The sequence below is a fragment of the Apostichopus japonicus genome, chromosome 12 (genome assembly GCF_037975245.1).
Source record: "Apostichopus japonicus isolate 1M-3 chromosome 12, ASM3797524v1, whole genome shotgun sequence".
NCBI classification, from domain to species: domain Eukaryota; kingdom Metazoa; phylum Echinodermata; class Holothuroidea; order Aspidochirotida; family Stichopodidae; genus Apostichopus; species Apostichopus japonicus.
The window spans coordinates 18,642,451-18,661,808 of NC_092572.1; the positions used below are offsets into that span (position 1 = coordinate 18,642,451).

Below are 19,358 nucleotides of genomic sequence, written 5' to 3' on the forward strand. Positions count from 1 at the left end.
CTAGCAATAGTTCTGTGATTAAGAAAAAAATCTGTCTTATATTTATAGCAATTTTTCCCCAAGAATTTGGTAGATTTAAGATTTTTTTTATCTGTTCTGTTCTCTTTTCTTTTTCTTGCAGTGTTTTTGGTCTAAATAGAGGATTATGGTGCAGGTAAGAATCATGAAACATTACAGGTATAGAAGAGCATACTCACAGACAAATGCCAGCACATTGACATTAAAAACACAGGAATTGGAGTCTCCTGCCGAGTCTCTACAAGTACAGGTAACTACAGTAATTCCAAGTCCTTGGAAGAAACTACCAGACTGAGGATCACAGCTAGCTATAATACTTCCAGCAGGATCCTCACTGTCACTACAAACAGCATTGTCGAAATTGGCAACACTTCCAAAGTTTCCCTGAACTGAGACCACGTTCAAATCAGCTGGACAATTGGCTACAGGTGGGATGTTTGGAGCTGCAAAATTGATATGAATAGCAATACTTTAAACGGGTGAGATTATAAGATTACATCTCCTTCTTTGATTCACTGTTAGTTTCTTGCAGTATATCAATCAAAGTCTAATAAAACCAAACAACTTATATGTACCCTAGCAATAGTTCTGTGATTAAGAAAAAAATCTGTCTTATATTTATAGCAATTTTTTCCCAAGAATTTGGTAGATTTAAGATTTTTTTTATCTGTTCTGTTCTCTTTTCTTTTTCTTGCAGTGTTTTTGGTCTAAATAGAGGATTATGGTGCAGGTAAGAATCATGAAACATTACAGGTATAGAAGAGCATACTCACAGACAAATGCCAGCACATTGACATTAAAAACACAGGAATTGGAGTCTCCTGCCGAGTCTCTACAAGTACAGGTAACTACAGTAATTCCAAGTCCTTGGAAGAAACTACCAGACTGACGATCACAGCTAGCTATAATACTTCCAGCAGGATCCTCACTGTCACTACAAACAGCATTGTTGAACTCTACAAAACCTCCAAAGTTTCCCTGAACTGAGACCACGTTCAAATCAGCTGGACAATTGGCTACAGGTGGGATGTTTGGAGCTGCAAAATTGATATGAATAGCAAAAATCTAAAGGAGTGAGATTATAAGATTACATCTCCTTCTTTGATTCACTGTTAGTTTCTGGCAGTATGTTAATCAAAGTCTAATAAAACAAAACAACTTATATGTACCCTAGCAATATTTCTGTGCTCAAGAAAAAAATTGGTCTTATATTTATGGCAATTTTCCCCAAGACTTTGGTAGATTTAAGATTCTTTTTATCTATTCTGTTCTCTTTTCTTTTTCTTGCAGTGTTTTGGTCTAAATAGAGGATTATGGTGCAGATAAGAATCATGAAACATTACAGGTATAGACGAGAATACTCACAGACAAATGCCAGCACATTGACATTAAAAACACAGGAATTGGAGTCTCCTGCCGAGTCTCTACAAGTACAGGTGACTGCAGTAATTCCAAGTCCTTGGAAGAAACTACCAGACTGACGATCACAGCTAGCTATAATACTTCCAGCAGGATCCTCACTGTCACTACAAATAGCATTGTCGAAATTGGCAGAACTTCCAAAGTTTCCCTGAACTGAGAACACAGTCACATCAAGCGGACAATTAGCTACTGGTGGGATGTTTGTATCTGAAAATCAAGAACAGCCAGTGACTTATTTAAAGCTGTGTTAAAGTTAAATTTCCTTTTACCCGTACTTACTTAACAGATCTATCAAACCTTTGACAAGAAGTCCAGTTACCATTTACTCATGACTTGCATCAGTAACATCAGTTAACAACCCCATTCCAAGTTTGTGAAACACAACAGATGTCAACGTACCTCTGCACCTGTCCTACTTTCTCAGAGTAGCTTTGACCCCCGCGTACACATGCTTATCTTAAATGTTATTGTAATAATATGGAAAAATAACTAAAATCAGGATATTATATACTGTAATATATATATATATATATATATATATATATCGTTGCAATATAATGCAACACTGGAACAACATGCTGAATATTGTAAATAACCAATATAATTAATACGTATGCAGCTAAATACACATTATCATTTTACCTTGTTGGTATTGTGTACTAACTAGTTTACGTATATACATGTAGACTTACCTGGCACCTCACAGAAGGTTCCTGTAAATGTGAAGAGGCATCGACATATAAAGGTAGCTCCATTCGTAACGCACGTGCCGCCATTTTGACATACAACATTTGTGCATGGATTGACTGGAGCTGAAGTGAAGTACAAAAACAAAATTATTTCAGAATGGAATGTCCTGAATACAGCAAGTATGGGTTTTGAAAGTGCTAAGGTAACACAATAGCTGAAAGAAAGGAAAAGAAATGGAGTGGCTAAAAATATGAATTGCATAAGTCAATTAATCGAAGTTGGTGACACAGACATGATTTTAGCCTTGGTCAAGTCTTTGGTAATACTCTTTTTCTTTATATATGTATTTATGTATTTATGTATTTATGTATTTATTTGTTTTTATTATTGTGTTATTTTATTATTGTGGTATGACGTTTATTTTTTTTTGAAGCATGTAGTATGAAAATATGAAGTTTGTTAATTTGACTGAAGTTATCAATAAATGGTGGGAAAAAAATATAAAAAAGTAAAAAATATTTATTTATTTATTTATTTATTTATTTATTTATTTATTTATTTATTTATTTATTTATTTATTTATTTATTTATTTATTTATTTATTTATTTATTTATTTATTTATTTATTTATTTATTTATTTATTTATTTATTTATTCATTCATTCATTCATTCATTCATTCATTCATTCATTCATTCATTCATTCATTCATTCATTCATTCATTCATTCATTCATTCATTCATTCATTCATTCATTCATTCATTCATTTATTTATTTATTTATTTATTTATTTATTTATTTATTTATGCAAACCAAACTGAACAAATTGAATTTTGTATATAGTTCGATGAATTGTTTGAAACGTATACTTTCCATCCTAAAACTGCTGCTCTTGAGACACTTTTCCATTTAATAATTAATTAATTAATTTGCAAACCAAACTGAACAGGATTGCATTTTTTTTATAGTTCAATGAATTGTTTGAAATGGATTTCCGTATCAATTCTTGTCAAGGAACTTCACCAAAAGCAAGGTAAAAGGGTTCGTGTTTAATGAAATAAAATAACTTTGATAATGCTATATGCTAAACATTGGCCCTCCATTTAGTAAAACAAGAAACACATACAAATATATTATTCAATTAGTGGAAAGTTCTAAATGATTTTGGTTTACTTTAGGCAAACTATTAGCAAAGGATGATATTTTCCTTTGGTGATTTGTTGATCAACATTATTAAATTATACAGGAGTAAGAATGCCTATCGTTTTGATCATGTCAGGACATTCTTCAGAGCTTAACTGAAACAAAAACAGAGAGACCCCTTTGACCTCACTAATATTGCTTTCTCTTTCGACCAAATCATCTTTCTGTCCTTCTATCACCTGTAATATTGTGTTCTTAATCTTTGTTTTGTACAGGCTGTGGATGTAGAAAACCAACAGAATATTGATATTTTCAATGATCTTTGTCCACTGTTGGTCATTGTCATCTCCTTATATCCCATACCTTACTATGTAAAACACACTGAAACAAGACAAATATGATTTTCCTAGAGTTTATCTGATGCTACTGTGGCGATGCATTCCTGGAATCAATGTATCTGTACTATTAAGACCAAGTGGTGTACTTACGTGTTTGACAGTTCGTGCCTGAGAATCCTGCGACACACGAACATTGGAAGGTATTACCAAAAGCAGTGCAGGTACCACCATTTAGACAAGGTGATCCACTACAGGGATTAGTAACTAGTGACAAAGAGATGGGAAAATATAAAAACCATTAATGCCAGAAAATCATTAAGATATAAATATACACAAAAAAATATATATGTGACAGGAGTTGCTCACAACTAAGAGACATACATTTTTGGCCAAACAGATTGCATTTAACACGCTGTTGTTAAATATTCACGGAAATTGAGAGGTGCAAATCTCGGAGGTAGAAAGGAAATCACGGATATTCCGCGAATTCGCGGAAAAAGCTCACGCCTGATTTAAGATGATTTTGTTTCTGTTTTGGGCTCTTTCCCTTTTCTTGTGGTGTTTGGGTCTAAGTAGAGAATAGAACTGGACAGTAGCAGGTTGGTTCACGTCAGAGAAGAACGAAGAACAAGGGAAACCAGAAAACGAAACGTTAAGTGGTTCCGATGCCCAAACATATTTCATAGTGTGGTAAGCTAGACATGTTAGCATGAAAATGTACACGTAAATAAAGATGGATTATGTAGTGACTAATCATGTTAATAAAGTCTATTTAGTGACATCATATTAAAACACTATATTATCCAAGTACATATCTATAAAGCTAAATGTAGACAATTCAGAGATATCTGTTTAAGAATTTTCAGTTCACTTATTAATCTTCAAGACATGTACATTACAAAAAAAGGCATGGTTGATTGTATCAATGTAGTGTGACAAACCTAATATGTCAAGGATGAAAATTAGGGAACATTTTTTCTTGTATTATAGTGTTTCAAAGCCATTTCTTGCAATTTTTGACATAAAATATTGAACAACAACTTTAATAGGACTTTGTCTAACCTGGACAAGAATCAGTTGCCTGAGATGAATCTGTGCATTCACAAGTTATAACACTGGGAATGTTGGCTACTATAGATCTATCAGCAGGATTACATGTCACGGTTACTGCATCTCCATCAGGATCTGTACAGGAAGGTGGTGTAAACTGAACGAAGAATCCGTTAGCACCAACTGGGATAGTCGTAATATCCATTGGACAGGGCCCAATTTGTGGTGGAAAATCTGGAACAGTAAATAAGTAAAATGTTACAAATGATCAGAAAAGAATATCTGATGAAAATGATAATAATAATAATAATAAAGTATATTTCCATGTCAGCATAAATGATATGTAAACCCAGTTACACATTTGATGAAACAAATGTAACTCTGACAAGAATTTACATTCCAAGCTAGTTCTAGGAAAGGTACACGAATGTCAATCTGAGTCAACAATGTCTTTTAACTTACTTTGAACACTGATAGTAAATGTACTAGATAGAGAAGAGAATACTCACGCACAAATACCAGCACATTGACATTAAATATAGACAAGAACAGCCAGGAACTTACTTAAAACTGTGTTAAAGTGAAAGTTTCCTTGTATCCTAACTTACTTGACAGATCTATCGCACCTTTGACAAGAGGTCCAGTTACCATTTACTCTGAACTTGTATCAGTAATTAACATCAATTAACAACCCCATGCCAAGTTTATGATACACAACAGAGATTCATCTGTAGAAAATGTTGAAACTATGTATACGACCATTGGGCAGATCTCCAAGCATATTGAGGAAGTATGTTTCGAGAAAGACTTGCATCAACAGACATCGCTCAGCTCCATTCAGTTTGTGATCGTGCTACATTTATTTTTGTGTCTTTCTGCCTGTATGTCTGTCTGCCACTCTGTCTGAGAATGTGCTAAAGAATGTGGAGGCAAAAACATGATCATTTCCTGTGTTCTGTCATTTTGTCACTTTGGCAAAAATGCCTTGGTACTCGTTTCAAATTTTGAAAAATTGCCCTGGTGCCCTTATAAAGGCTGCAGATGTTTGGTGGTGCCCTAACATTTTAATGCAAATTCAAAGCAATTTCTAACTGGCCTTAAAAAAACTGTTGCTAAGCCCCTCTTGATCCTTGATTCGAGGACGGATATGTTGGAAGAATATTGCTGGATATGAATTAAAGGAAAACATGTGCAATGACTCACTTATGACTGATGACAGAACTGTTACAATAAATTCACATCTAGCCATTGTTCCTTCTGAATCGGTACAGAAACATTCAACAGTGGTTGGCCCAAGCTCAAAGAAGTCTCCAGAATTACTCGAACAGTTAGGAGCAATAGTTCCAACGTTGTCTTCAGCATCACGACAGATGGGGGGAGCAAACGGCACAGTGTTGCCCACATTGCCAGGAAGGGATACAACAGTGCTATCACCAGGACAATTTGCAGTTGGAGGGGTGTTCGCACCTGAAATGAAAGTCCCATTGTAGAGTTTATTCCTCTGAAAACAATTTTTTTCGAAACCGGTAAGGAAGGTTGTAATTTTCCACTGTAGGTGTTTGTCACCTGTATCGAACAAGACTAGTTCTGTTATGGTGACATATTTGCCTTACTCTCGAAATCATTTGTGATTCCTAAAGCCGGACCTCGATAGAGATACTTTGAACAGACTCTGTTAAATGAAATGGAAGTAAACGACAAAGGCAAATGAATATATATATATATATATATATATATATATATATATATATATATATATATATATATATACTTACATATATATATATATATATATATACATATATATATATATATACATATATATATATATATACATATATATATATTCATTTATATATATATATACATACATATATATATATATATATATATTTTAACACATTCTTTCAACTTCCTTCATGTTTTATCATGATTGGGATGGAAAATAAAATCAAAATGGAAGTGTGCTAGCTTGTCTCTGGATCTGATTTAAGAAAAAAACGTGAAGTCAAACGACGATGTACATTTGAAAAGCTATAGGTCCAAATCACCACTAATCCTGTGACATTTTCATGCCAGCTTAATTACATCTGTTCAACTGTTATGTACTTGTGTTAATGCAGAGAATATATTTTTATCGTTCCAAATTTTGTGTAGCCAGTTTAAAAGCTCTAAATTCATCTCATGCATATAAAATATAATATGGTTTTGTGTAAAAGAAACAGCATCTTTATCTTAGGCGGTTCTTGTCTGGATATAGCAATTTCACCATTTACATAGCAATTTGTGACTCAGTACTGGATAAATTATATTCTCTACAGTGGAAAAATGAAAACATTATACCCAGATTATTCTTTCTAGCCCTTCCTTAAATTGAGCCTAATTAGATTCATAAGATGGTATGTGTAACTCACGCCCGATTGGTGAATTTAGGTTGCATAATTTCTGTTTGGGAATAGATTGGCCAGCCATGATAGGTAACTAAATGGCTGCTGCCTTACTTTAAAAAAATAAAGATCTACTCATTATTGCCATTTTCATCAATATTTTTTTCTTCAAATTTGTAAAATATACTATAGTAGAGCTCTACATTTTGCAAAGATAAAGCAAAAGCTGGATATTTAATACCTACCTTGCTACTGTATGTTGTGTTATATGTTTAACAGACAAGAAATGCATTTTATTTGAACTGTGATGTGTGGAAAGTGATTGACCAAAACCAAGGGTGTCAATCATTTGAGGACAGGGGGACACGCTCCCCAACTTTCTGAAGGGGTGGGGACACAATATCTAATGCCCATTCTTTTAAGGACCCGTGTATGTCACTCAAACATTGTGCTATGAGATAAATAGTCATTAATGTTTTATTCTTATACGCTCAACACCCTGATGAAAAATAAAACCTTCAACTGGGTTGAAAAAAGACTTAGGATTTCATTATCGCGTAAATTGAACAAGGAAACGCGCGCATACATCGCTGAGGCTATATGCTAAGCAGATAATGAAAGCCCGCAGCATTCGCTAATCAACTATCCAGTACATTATTTTTCATATGTTATACTATATGTTGTATTATCACGTACAGGCAACATAACACTACATGTAAATTGTATTGTGCAATCAGTTTGGTTAGCAATGCCACTCATGATAATTTTAAGTGTTTTCGATACAATTACATATTTCATAGGAGTTTGAGACAGATACATGATGCAAAGCCTAGGTCCTAAGCTGCTAGTCATGTTGGTGTTATAACCCAATTATTTATGCACCACGTCCATTCATGCTCTTCAACATGCAAGCCACAAAAAACAAAACAGATCATGATTGATAATATATCAAACAAATGTTCTTATACTGCATATTGGCACATTTGTTGAGATAGGAGAACATTCGGGCGGATTGACATAGACATTAAACGAGTACATGCCGCCATGAGCACGATCGGGAATGAGACGACCTTGCGTTTGTTTGAATTTTCAAAGATATAACCTGCATGAACAGTGTAAGCAGTCTAATGTGAAGCTACGGTTCATAAATGTATTGATTACGTCTATATATTTTTCATAAACGCCTATCAGTTTTCTTGTTAGCCCCTATATCAGTGCCCCAATGTTTTCACTAAGAATAGTGAGGCATAGTCCCCTAAACGGCACACCCACTCAGCTCATCCCCCAAAGTTAGAGATGGTTGTACATCGAATTACAATCCTTCAAAACTTGTTGTTCTTATGAATATGCACGCAATGCAGTGACTTGAACAAAAGGGAAATGTTGAAACACAGATAGTTACCTGGAAAGGCGTTCACAGTAACGACTATCGCACAAATATTTGACACCGATTGGGAATTTGTGCATCTACAGAAGACTTGAGTAAGTCCAACACCTTCAAAGAAAGTTCCTGACGGTGGGTTACAAACTGATGTAAAAGTCATTTGTAGATCAACGTCGGTGCAAGTCGGATTAATCCACATCGCAAAATTACCAATGTTCCCCTGCAATGATGTAACTGTGACTTCTGGACATGTTGGCACTTGTAGATTGATCAACGCTACAATGCAAAAGATAACATTCGTACCTTCCTTACATTCTTATCTGCATATAGCTGCAAAACATGTACTATACTGCTATTCATATCGGTATTGCCCCAACATGTTTTTCCTATGGACTATCTATGAATATTAGTTTCAATATTGTACACTCTCATCATACAACCACTTTTAGCTCTGTTTTTCTCCCTTCAGAATTTTTTTTTTTTTAAAAGTTTTAGTAGCAGTGTCATAATAAAGAGTGGAAGCGAACCCTTCTGTAAAATTTTCCATTAGTCAATCATGTGACTTGGGTGGGTGGAGGGGGGGGGGGGGGCGGTGCTCGACATGACTGATTGGTTGAATTCTAACTTGCCTTATCGCTATGATATCGCGTGCGCAGTAAAGGTCGTCCCATGCGTGTCACCTAGCGCCGCGTGTAACGTCAATGCATCTTGGCGCGTTGCGTTTTGCGTTTTGCGCTTTACGTTTTGCGCTTTGCCTTTTGGCATAATGACGTATAGGATACATACCTGCATTTAGGATAAAACCACATGTCAGCATTTCCCTGGTTACGGTATTTTCGAATTGGTATGTAATAACAGTTGGCACTCCAGCCATTACAAATACTGCTGTAGAAGGCGGGCCGTTAGTCATCATAATGGTACTTGGTCGATCAGGAAGTGTCCATGTAAATTGTACAAACGTGTCTCCATTGCTATCAGCAAACATATCGTTAGGACAAAGCTCGGTAGCAGATGCTAAAAATTGTGAACGTTACAAAACAACACTGGTTTAAGATACAGCTGCTAATTGTTGGTAGCCTTGTAATTTTCATATCCCACTGTACAGAGAAAGCCAAACGGAAGTAACAAGGAGATGGCGAGAGGATTATCTTGCAGGAATACGGGAATCACAGTTTACAAATGGAAAATTGTACAGAAGGGTTGCCCCAATGAACAAACAACATCTCACAGAAATGGTACGATAAAATTCGTTTGTTAAAGAAAACTATCGGGCTATGCGAGCATTTCATTAACTTATAATTGTATTTGAAATAATTAAATGGCATGTTAAGTGTTATGTTATATGTAAGATATGCGATTTCATAACAACATTTTTGAAAACAGTCTTTGCTCTTAGACTTCCACATTTAATTTGTTTAACTACAAAAACATGATGCCTTTAAGTTTAAGAGTAAATCATGAACAAAATATACAAAAATTACCAGCCAATGGAAGCGATTGGGAACTCTCATAAAATTGTCCATTCGGCAGAACCACCGAAGTGCTGTCGAAGAACAAAAAGGAAAATTTTAAAAGATAAGATAAAAAATGATGAATCTACTTTCGATTCATTCATTTTCTTACAGGAGCACATGTCAAAGCCGAGATGTTATTTTGGTTTCAAAGGAGAGGTGGGAGATGAGCTCATTCCGTTACATCTATCTGACCCCTTTCATGAAAACGAAAGAGAAAGTTAATCGCAACAAGCCGAGTGAATAGTCTGTATTTGTAATATCATATATGTAGCGGACAAACAATCATGTGTTTATGTCTTTTATGTTATTGCTATAGGTAGACGTGTCGATGATGAAGTAGTTGCAACTACTGGTATTTTATCTATGGTTCTATGTTGAATAAACACCACTGCTCGTTGAATTATTAATATGTCATAATGACTTTTCATGTTAGCTTTTGGGATTGGTTTTAGGTGATGATAACATTGTTCCTGGGATGTGTAAATATTCTATACTTTATTTTAGTTTTCCTATTATTGTTTATATTAATTTCTTTACAGGCGGGCATAAAGTCCCGGGACTATTCATAGCCACTGCTCTCTAACAAAATATAAATAAATACAAATTAAACAAAAATAAAAAAAATAACCGTCGTTATGAGATATGTTATCATATACCAAAAATAATAATAAGTGAACGACAGCCACCAGTTTCCTTAATGCATGACTTCGCTTTCGATATCGAATGTGAGATATTAGTTGTTGTTTTTTTTTTAAAGGAAAGAACCTGGGCACGAAACCAAACTACCACACGACTGATCCGCTCTCAACCCCAGTCCCCTTACATCGGGTCTGTGACTGTGTGATCATCCTCAGGTGTGCATCACCATTCCCCTCGAAAGGGAACAGATACTACATATGATCTTAGCCAAACGGCCGAGAAGCGAGATATTAGTTACTTTCATGTACAGTGGTGCCCTTTCGTTTTTCTATGGTAGGATATTTGATATACGGTGTATTTGCTGTGCTAAGAGCACATAACTTTCACACGCGGTGATAACAGTGTCTGTACCAGTGGAGCTACACATATATGGTGTATGGTACTGTATGCAATAACCCTGTACGCGACGTTAGGAAACACAGGAAACTTATCCCACACCAACTGTCATTAAAAGGATGACATTAAAGGAATTACTTAAAGAGAGACTTCAGCCTTTCCGCTGTCTTAAAGATTCTTAGCTTAATATATGCTAGATCTCTGAAATGCTTCTTTATGGCTTTATTGACCGTGACGTAGGCTCCTCGGAGTAATCCTATATGTTAATAATGTTCATCCATCGTGTTTTAAATTCCAGTATAAGAACAATGAACGATAATGTTCATAACTTCATATAATAAACAAACACCTTCGGGGATGGCACTCAACGCCGTTTTGCCCTGACAAGTTATGTTTTCCGGTTGATTCTTATCTTCTCTTGTGTTATCGCATCTGCGGAAGTGACCTGATGAAATGTGTGTTAGAATAAGCATTCCAGCCGATTTAATTGGTGAGCTCCGGATGTTTAAAGGATCATTTCTCAAAATTAAAATTAAAATACAATTTGGACTGGTAGCAGTGCCGAAAATCGTCTTTCAAGTTTTCGCATGAAACAGAATTGATTTCAGTTACTCTTGACGCATGTAGCTGCATATACTTACACAAAAACTACGTCTTGTGTGGGGCCAGTTTGCGGTGCTCTCCATGTAAATGTCACTGGTAGCGTCTTCTGGTTGCTACGAGCATTGGTGATGGTATCGTCCGTACTGGAACAGCTCAGAGTTCGATAGTCATTTATATTTTGATTGATAAAACTACCAACCGGAGTTGTGTCCCCGTTAGAAAATCTTGCTTGGCAAATAAAACCTGTGAAAGTTTGTACGGTTGCCGAATCAAAAGTTACTATGGAAGATAGAGAGAGAGAGAAAGTTAGAAAACTTCCAGGTTTGATTAAATATGTCAAATACGTAAAATTACGCTATTCGTTATGAAGAAAACTATGAGTATTTGTGACTGTGCTGTATGCTGAAATGGAGACATACTATTTGTTAAATTCGTATACTTCCGATTAAACCCTGGTATTAAGCTTCGTTTCCTTCAGACAAGACCAATAACTTCGGCCATACACTTTGTCCTGTCTCCTAAATGCCCTATTTACTGCTGCTATACCAAATAAGATTCATTCACATCCTAAAGGAATATATATGTATACAAAAGTGAGTATGTTTGCATCATTACGGTTTTCATCGTTATTTATGCTTAGATATATGAATAGTATATAAACTATACTACTGATGGTGTTAAAACCAGGAGGATTAAATATTATTTTTATCCATTTTCGTCGGTGCAAATAGTAAGACTTTAGGCTACGAGAGCTGGTACATCGATTGGAAATCATCTCTTTGCGACTCAAATATATAGGTCATGGTTGGTATAGCCTCATGTCAGTTGAAATCTTGTGTCTATTTTATGCTCTAGCTACCAATAAAAAATGACGAATTTAATGTAAGTCATTGGCAGCAATTCATTATATATCACCTGCATAGCTCTGCTCCGAGCGAACAGTATTAGTTCCATGCACCTGTATTTACAGAGCATATACATATATATATACATGGCGTGAGCGATACCATAAAGTACTGTAGATGGCCACAGTGCGTCCTGTGAGCCGCGTGTGGCCTTCTAGCAAAGTTTCGGCGGCCGTAGAGGTGTACAAAGTTCTGCGGCCTATATAGGCTTCATTCAATTATGAAGACCGCAATCAATTTCTGAGTCTGTACAGAGGGCTAGAGCCTATACTTTTGCCAAGATATTTTAACACAACATATGGCACCTTTTAAACTTTCTGATATTTAGTATTTGACTATAAGAAATTAAGACTACGTTGTCATGGTATATGGTGGCTAGATTAGACGAATTATCCTTGAGTGCCCAATGGATTGCGTGTTCTTCCATCAGAGTGACACACATTGTTGTTTTATAGTGCCCAGTCCACCAAGGTGGGCTCGGCGAGATTTATTTCGGCCATCAACTTTCACAGGCCCTATCCAAAGTTGTCCACAAACATTAAACAAATAAGTACAGTGATGACTCGACAACTTTCTTTTTATTCAATATTTACTTAGGTTTGAATACAAATCGTTGACAATCGTATTCTTTTATGAGTTTTTTTAATCACTTTTGTGAGTAGGCCAACTTAATTACTTTGTCAGTGAACAAAGAAAAAACTTGACAACTTTAACGGCACGAAAATAATGATTATGTCATTCCCTTTTGTGTACATTATTCTTTTCTCAGCTCTCACTGAGCTAAATAATCAAGAAGTATTCAATATTTAACGCAGTATTGTATTGTGTATAGGGGAGTTAGAAGTTTACACAGTTTATTCAATCAATTTGCATGCCCCAATTGGTACCCGGACTCTATTGTTACCCTCCACTCTACAGGACTAATTAAACTTGACTGTTTACTTCACCTGTATTATAAAATAAACATCGTTGTCGATATTTATGTACGGTTCTCCACGAACACAATTGTTGGATAAAACTGTCTTTAAGATCACCAGTAATGGCTGAAAATGATATAGGAACTTGAAGTAGTTTCACGTTAACTTTACTAATATTCCCAAGTTTCTGAGCCCTCTAACTCCTTTATCAGACTGTCGACGAGTAAACACCTTGGGACTTTCTAGCATGACATTAAGTAGCTAATCAGAGTCTTGATAACCTGCGAGTTGATGTTTAGATTTTGAAAGGGTGTAAGAGGGGTGGGGGGGGGGGGTGTTCAGGGTGAGGATATGATAGGCCTTAAGATATAGGCCTATATATAGTAATTAAAAAACTAAATCCATTTTGTCATGATGTCTCTTCTGATTCAGGGATAACAGGATGCCGGTGGGATTTGTGGCCCTTCAAAGTAGAATTCAAATTTTAAATGCCCAACGTTTGGACAAATTATTATTAATATTATTAAAATTATTAAAATTATTAAAATTACTAAAATTATTAAAATTATTAAAATTATTAAAATTATTAACATTATTATCATTATTATTATTATTATTATTATTATTATTATTATTATTTTTATTATTATTATTATTATTATTATTATTATTATTATTATTATTATTATTATTATTATTTTTATTTTTATTATTATTATTATTATTACCAGCTTAGAGTTTGGAATGGGCGTGGTCTCACACCTATTGGCAGAAACACAATAGTGAAGTCTTTTTCAATCAGCCAACTCGTCTTACTTTTTCAGGTTCTGCCTAGACCCCCAAAAGACTTTATTAATAAAATCCAAAGCATTATTCTTGACTTTATTTGGAACGGGAATCCGGACAAAGTTAAGAGACTTACTATGTATAACCCAATTGAAAAGGGAGGTTTAAAAATAATACATATTCACAGCTTTGTGGAAGCTCTTAAAACCTCATGGGTCAAGCGTTATTGTAATAATGCCAACACTGGATATTGGAAGCTCTTTTTTTATTCCTCTCTTTCGCTGTTTGGTAAAGAGTTGCTTTTCAAATGTAATTTTCATGTCGAGGATATTTCCTGTATCAAAAATATCTTCATTAAGCAAATTTGCATGGCTTGGAGTAAAGTTACCTTTAAGAATTCTTCGGATCACTTTGGTGATCAAATCCTTTGGAATAATCATTTTATTAGAATTGATAATACCATTGTTTATGACAAAAAACTGTTTGTCAAGGATATATTTTTGCCAGATGGGAAGCCATTGTCCTTCAATGCTTTTCTAACCAAATTTAAGATATTAAGGTATCCTTTTACTTGTTTTCATGGGATCATTTCTGCAATTCCTAGAAGCTGGAAATATTCTGTCAGTTTAGAAAACGGTGTCGAGGAACAGCAAGATCACCTTGTCAATATCATGTCTAGCATTTCTAAATTGTCACAAGTTGTCTATCCTCGCCTTATAGACTGTATTTCACTCCCGCCAAAAGCCTGCTCTAAATGGAGCGTTACCTTTGACTTCTCTCAAGACGATTGGTTAGTGATATTTAAGGTGCCTTCCCGTACGCTTCCTGAAGCAAAAATACAATATTTCCAATTCAGGTTCTTACACCGCATCTTAGGAACCAATCGGCTTTTAAATTTAATGAAAATAGCGGCTTCTCCACTCTGTACTTTTTGCAATATTGAAGAGGAAACTATTGAACATTTATTCTGGTCCTGTGATGTGACGTCTAATTTCCTTTTAGATTGCGAACAGAAATTTTTTGGTAGACAGTTTATCTGCTCAAAAAAAAGATCTTTTCTTCGGTAAACTGGTAACAGGTTACGATCCATTGAATTTTTTTATCCTTCACATCAAATACTTTATCTTCAATTGTAAACAAAACAATGTTAAGCAGGGGCGTATCCAGGGGGGGGCGCAACAGGCGCGCGCCCCCCCTATTGGCCGTCACCCAAAAAAAAGGTTTTGCCAAAAAAAAAAAAAATTGATGACGACCTTTATGTGAGATGTCGGTGATCACTCAACCCCCCCCCCCCCCTCCCGTATGCTTTATTTTTTGTTTTCCAAAAAAAGGTTCTGGCGAAGTTCGGCGGCATAATAGTTTTAGAAACATAGATGGTATTTGTGTTTGTATTATCACTATAAACACTAAGTGACATGCCAGCCATACTAAATTGTGCATTTTGTGTCCATTTTTACTGGAAATGTTGCTTATCAGTGGCGGCGGAACCGGGGGGCTTGAAAAATTGAGATGCACACGTATACTATATAGGTGTAATAATTTTAGTAATTGCTGGGGGACCCTGGTCCCTCGGCCCGTCCTCTGGCTATAGACCACATTGTCACCCCAACCGCGTCTTCACGCCCCGTGAAAAGTGGAAGCAGTTAGTGTGAGTACCGGTAAGCGTAACACAACTTCGTCTTAGGCCAATGACTTGCCTCATTTCAGCCAGTTCTCCAACATCCCCTTACTTAGTGGCGGAGCGTCCATATATACAGTCAGGGGGCGGATCCCCCCCCCCCCTCCTGACGGACTCAATTTGACTGCTGGCGCCCTTTTCAGCTTTTCACTACTTTTAACTTATTCGCGATTATTGACTATTTTATTGCGCTCTCATATACCTATTGACATTTGTCATATTCTGTTGGTGTAATTTTCCGACAAAATGGCGACGACACCTATTTGTTCTCCGTTTATCTGCAAATTAGCAAGGCCCGGAAAGGGTCATTTCCTGCAATCTAGGGAGTAACTTTACTCAAAAATTTTCTGTACGCTCCGCGCCAACCTGTGGTGGGGCTCCGCTTAGATAGTGTCGAAAGCGCCCCTACAGACCATTCTTGCCCCCCCTGACCAATACCCCTAGCTCCGCCACTGCCCTTACTACACTCAAAAACGTCTTTGCGAGTACACTACGAGTAATAGCTACTCTCTTAAAACACCATACAAATTACAATGTTTTTACAGACTTTTACGTGCAATCTGAGAAATTGCAGGCTTGAGACCCATATTTTAGGGCTAGGTATTCGCAGCATAAAACACTCGGGAAGTTCCGTTTCCGGCCATCTGGGGGTTTGAAAAAACCGAAAATTTTATGGTACGCTCCGCGCCAACCGATGGTGGCGCTCCGCTTAGATAGTCTCCACACATTAGCCCCCCCCCCCCGATAATTTTTCCATTCCGCCGCGCCCGTTGCTTATTATTATGGTCGAAAAATGGGTCACATATGGCACCATTTTGCATTTCAGCCCTTCTTCGAAAGCAAAATTTGTCCACCCCTCCCCTTAGACCCATCCCCCAGGACGGCGGTCATTCATGCCTGGCGCCCCCCCCCATTGGAAAATCCTGGATACGCCCCTGTTAATTTTTTCGGTATAAGTGGAGAAGAAGGAATACTCATTTCAGAATCAATTTTCACATTATGTTAATAATTCCTTTGTATCATTCAGATGACATACCTATGTTATTATCAGAACTTTAAATATAATCGTTGTACCACATACATGTTAAATAATCGTGAATAAATAAGACGGAAAAAAATTATTATTATTATTATTATTATTATTATTATTATTATTATTATTATTATCATTATCATTATCATTATTATTATTATTATTATTATTATTATTATTATTATTATTATTATTATTATTATTATTATTATTATTATTATTATTATTATTATTATTATTATAATTATTATTATTATAATAATTATTATTATTATTATTATTGGTTTATGGGGGTTTTCTTCTGATAAAGTACCCAAAGGATAAATAGAAGTTTTTGTCGTAGTTTACTCTTTGCATTGAAGTACTGTCAAGAAGCTTAATTATTTATTTCAGCAAAAGAGACTTCACTTCCCTCAAGTAAAAGAGTCGTGTCATCACCATACTGGAGAAAAGGTATTTCATTGTTGTCAATTGTGATACATTTTAATAATTTACTACTTAAAATGTTTAACGCAAAAACCTCGGCACATAAAATACAAATCTACGAGCTTAATGGGCGACCCTGTCTAACTCCCCTGAACACGAATGACAAGAAAAACCATTGTTAAACACGCAAGCAGTAGAGGTGAGATATAAAGTACGAATCCAGAAGAGGCATTACCGATCTTGCAAAAAACTAAGAGTTTTATAATAAAAAAAAATCCCAAAACTTATCAAACGCTTTCTAAAAATCAACAAAACACTTAGCACCCATGGATCGACAAGGTATCCGTATAATCAATCGTATCTCAAATACAACGAATGTTTTTTCCTATGAATCGCCCGTTTGATTCGGACCGATTAATTTACTGATTACACGTTACACGTCATTCTACAAGCTAGGGCCTTCAAACAAATGTTATAGTCTACATTCAACATACCGACGAGACGGTAGTCTTTAACTAAAACAAGATCCTTATTTGGTTTGGGCAGGAGAGTGATGATGCCACGAGACTGTTCGTGCGACAAGGTGCCATGATTGTAAGAAAAATTGAGGGAATTAGTAACCAGATTGGGGAAACTTGTAAAAATTCGGCCGTTAAACCATCACTCCCAGGGCTCTTGTTTTGTGTACTATACAATTATATATAATTATATATATTATTATTATGATCATTGTAGCATTTTGTATTGCGAAGAGATGATTTTGTAAAAACATGGTGGTATTTTGTAAACACATAATCTAGCAACAACAGAGTCATGGTGTAATCGCTGCAATTCAGCTGAAGAGGATCTGAGGTTTCTTGATAATATTTATCTCACTATTAATATATAAACACATCATTTATATACTTCTACAAATCAAACGTGGGATATAGAAGAAGCTTGATATACACAGAAACTTGCATGAGAGCGTAAACGAAACACTCTGAACTCAGCACGAAGATTACAACAGAAAAGTTCACCTTTACAAATGACATTTTCACTTCTGATATCATAGACCACCTATTGTGATCTACTCTGGAGGGAACAAGCGCTCATTCAAGCGCTCATATCATATAATTACGGTTGGGAATAAGATATGAATATTGGAATTTAACTCATAATATATGAAGCTAAATGTAATATATATGTTTAGTAAAGTAATGTTCTCAATTTGCCTATTTACAATGACGTAATTAATGATGATGAATCGAATAACGTTATGAAGTCAATTATAAAGCAAGACGAACAAAACAATATAAGATAAGAAAAGACAAGACAAGTCAAATCACAGAGAATGCTCTTTTTCATTTTTACCGATGATTACTTACCTTGGATGACGTCATCTGGTCTGTAGAAACTCTGAGAAAACGTAATGCGGAAAGGATTTGTCACAGCAGGCTGGGCAGTAAAGCCAGGCTCCGTAAGTGAAACACACGATGCCAGAGTAGCGCCGTTCGTAAACTGAGCTTGTGCAAGCTGATTCGGATGAGCCACAATCAGGACCAATGCTACGGCAACGGCCTTAAACGTCAGCCCACCAAAATTAGACATTGTCGGTAGAGGACCTATAGGTTACGTAAGACACTACCAATTGTGAATGGATACATTTACAGCACCCTTTGCCGTTGGAATGAAGAGTTCTTTTTTATGACACTGGTTTTATGGACGTATTTACCTGCCAAGCAATGTCATGGTCGAGTAGCTTCACCGTCTGTGAAAATATTGCCATGTCTTATATTGTTTGCTTCATTTCAGAAAGATCTGGAGCCCACCTTTTCAAAACTTTTGATTGTCTAGGTCGGTGGTCCCACCCTGTTTGACTTTCTTTGAAAAGACAGTGCTCGCATGATTGGTCAAATCGGTTTGCTTTAACTCTAATAATGTCTGAGAGTGAGAGAGAGGCCTAAGTACAAGTAACAGGAAGCGACTCATCAATAACCTCGTGTACAAAAAACAATTGCAACGGCATCAGCGTATCAGTGGCGTACAC

The 19,358-nt window shown here is 35.8% G+C and overlaps 1 protein-coding gene across 5 annotated transcripts in view; it reads right to left on the reverse strand.

The window, feature by feature from the left end:
• The window catches only part of LOC139977146 (uncharacterized), a 57,725-nt gene extending 38,703 nt beyond the window's left edge, over positions 1-19,022 (reverse strand). For 4 of the 5 annotated variants that reach the window (XM_071986293.1, XM_071986291.1, XM_071986292.1 and 1 more), the window contains exons 1-11: positions 18,697-19,022; positions 11,623-11,863; positions 9,914-9,975; positions 8,451-8,708; positions 5,865-6,128; positions 4,674-4,895; positions 3,762-3,875; positions 2,133-2,252; positions 1,384-1,647; positions 792-1,055; positions 198-461 (exon numbers count right to left, since the gene is read on the reverse strand). In XM_071986293.1, the coding sequence (XP_071842394.1) occupies positions 198-461; positions 792-1,055; positions 1,384-1,647; positions 2,133-2,252; positions 3,762-3,875; positions 4,674-4,895; positions 5,865-6,128; positions 8,451-8,708; positions 9,914-9,975; positions 11,623-11,863; positions 18,697-18,919 (2,296 nt within the window). In that variant the 5' untranslated portion in view covers positions 18,920-19,022. Of the gene's footprint in view, positions 1-197; positions 462-791; positions 1,056-1,383; positions 1,648-2,132; positions 2,253-3,761; positions 3,876-4,673; positions 4,896-5,864; positions 6,129-8,450; positions 8,709-9,218; positions 9,447-9,913; positions 9,976-11,622; positions 11,864-18,696 lie in introns of all 5 variants that reach the window. The other variant, XM_071986290.1, reaches the window with a different exon arrangement.
• Positions 19,023-19,358: the final 336 nt, after the last annotated feature.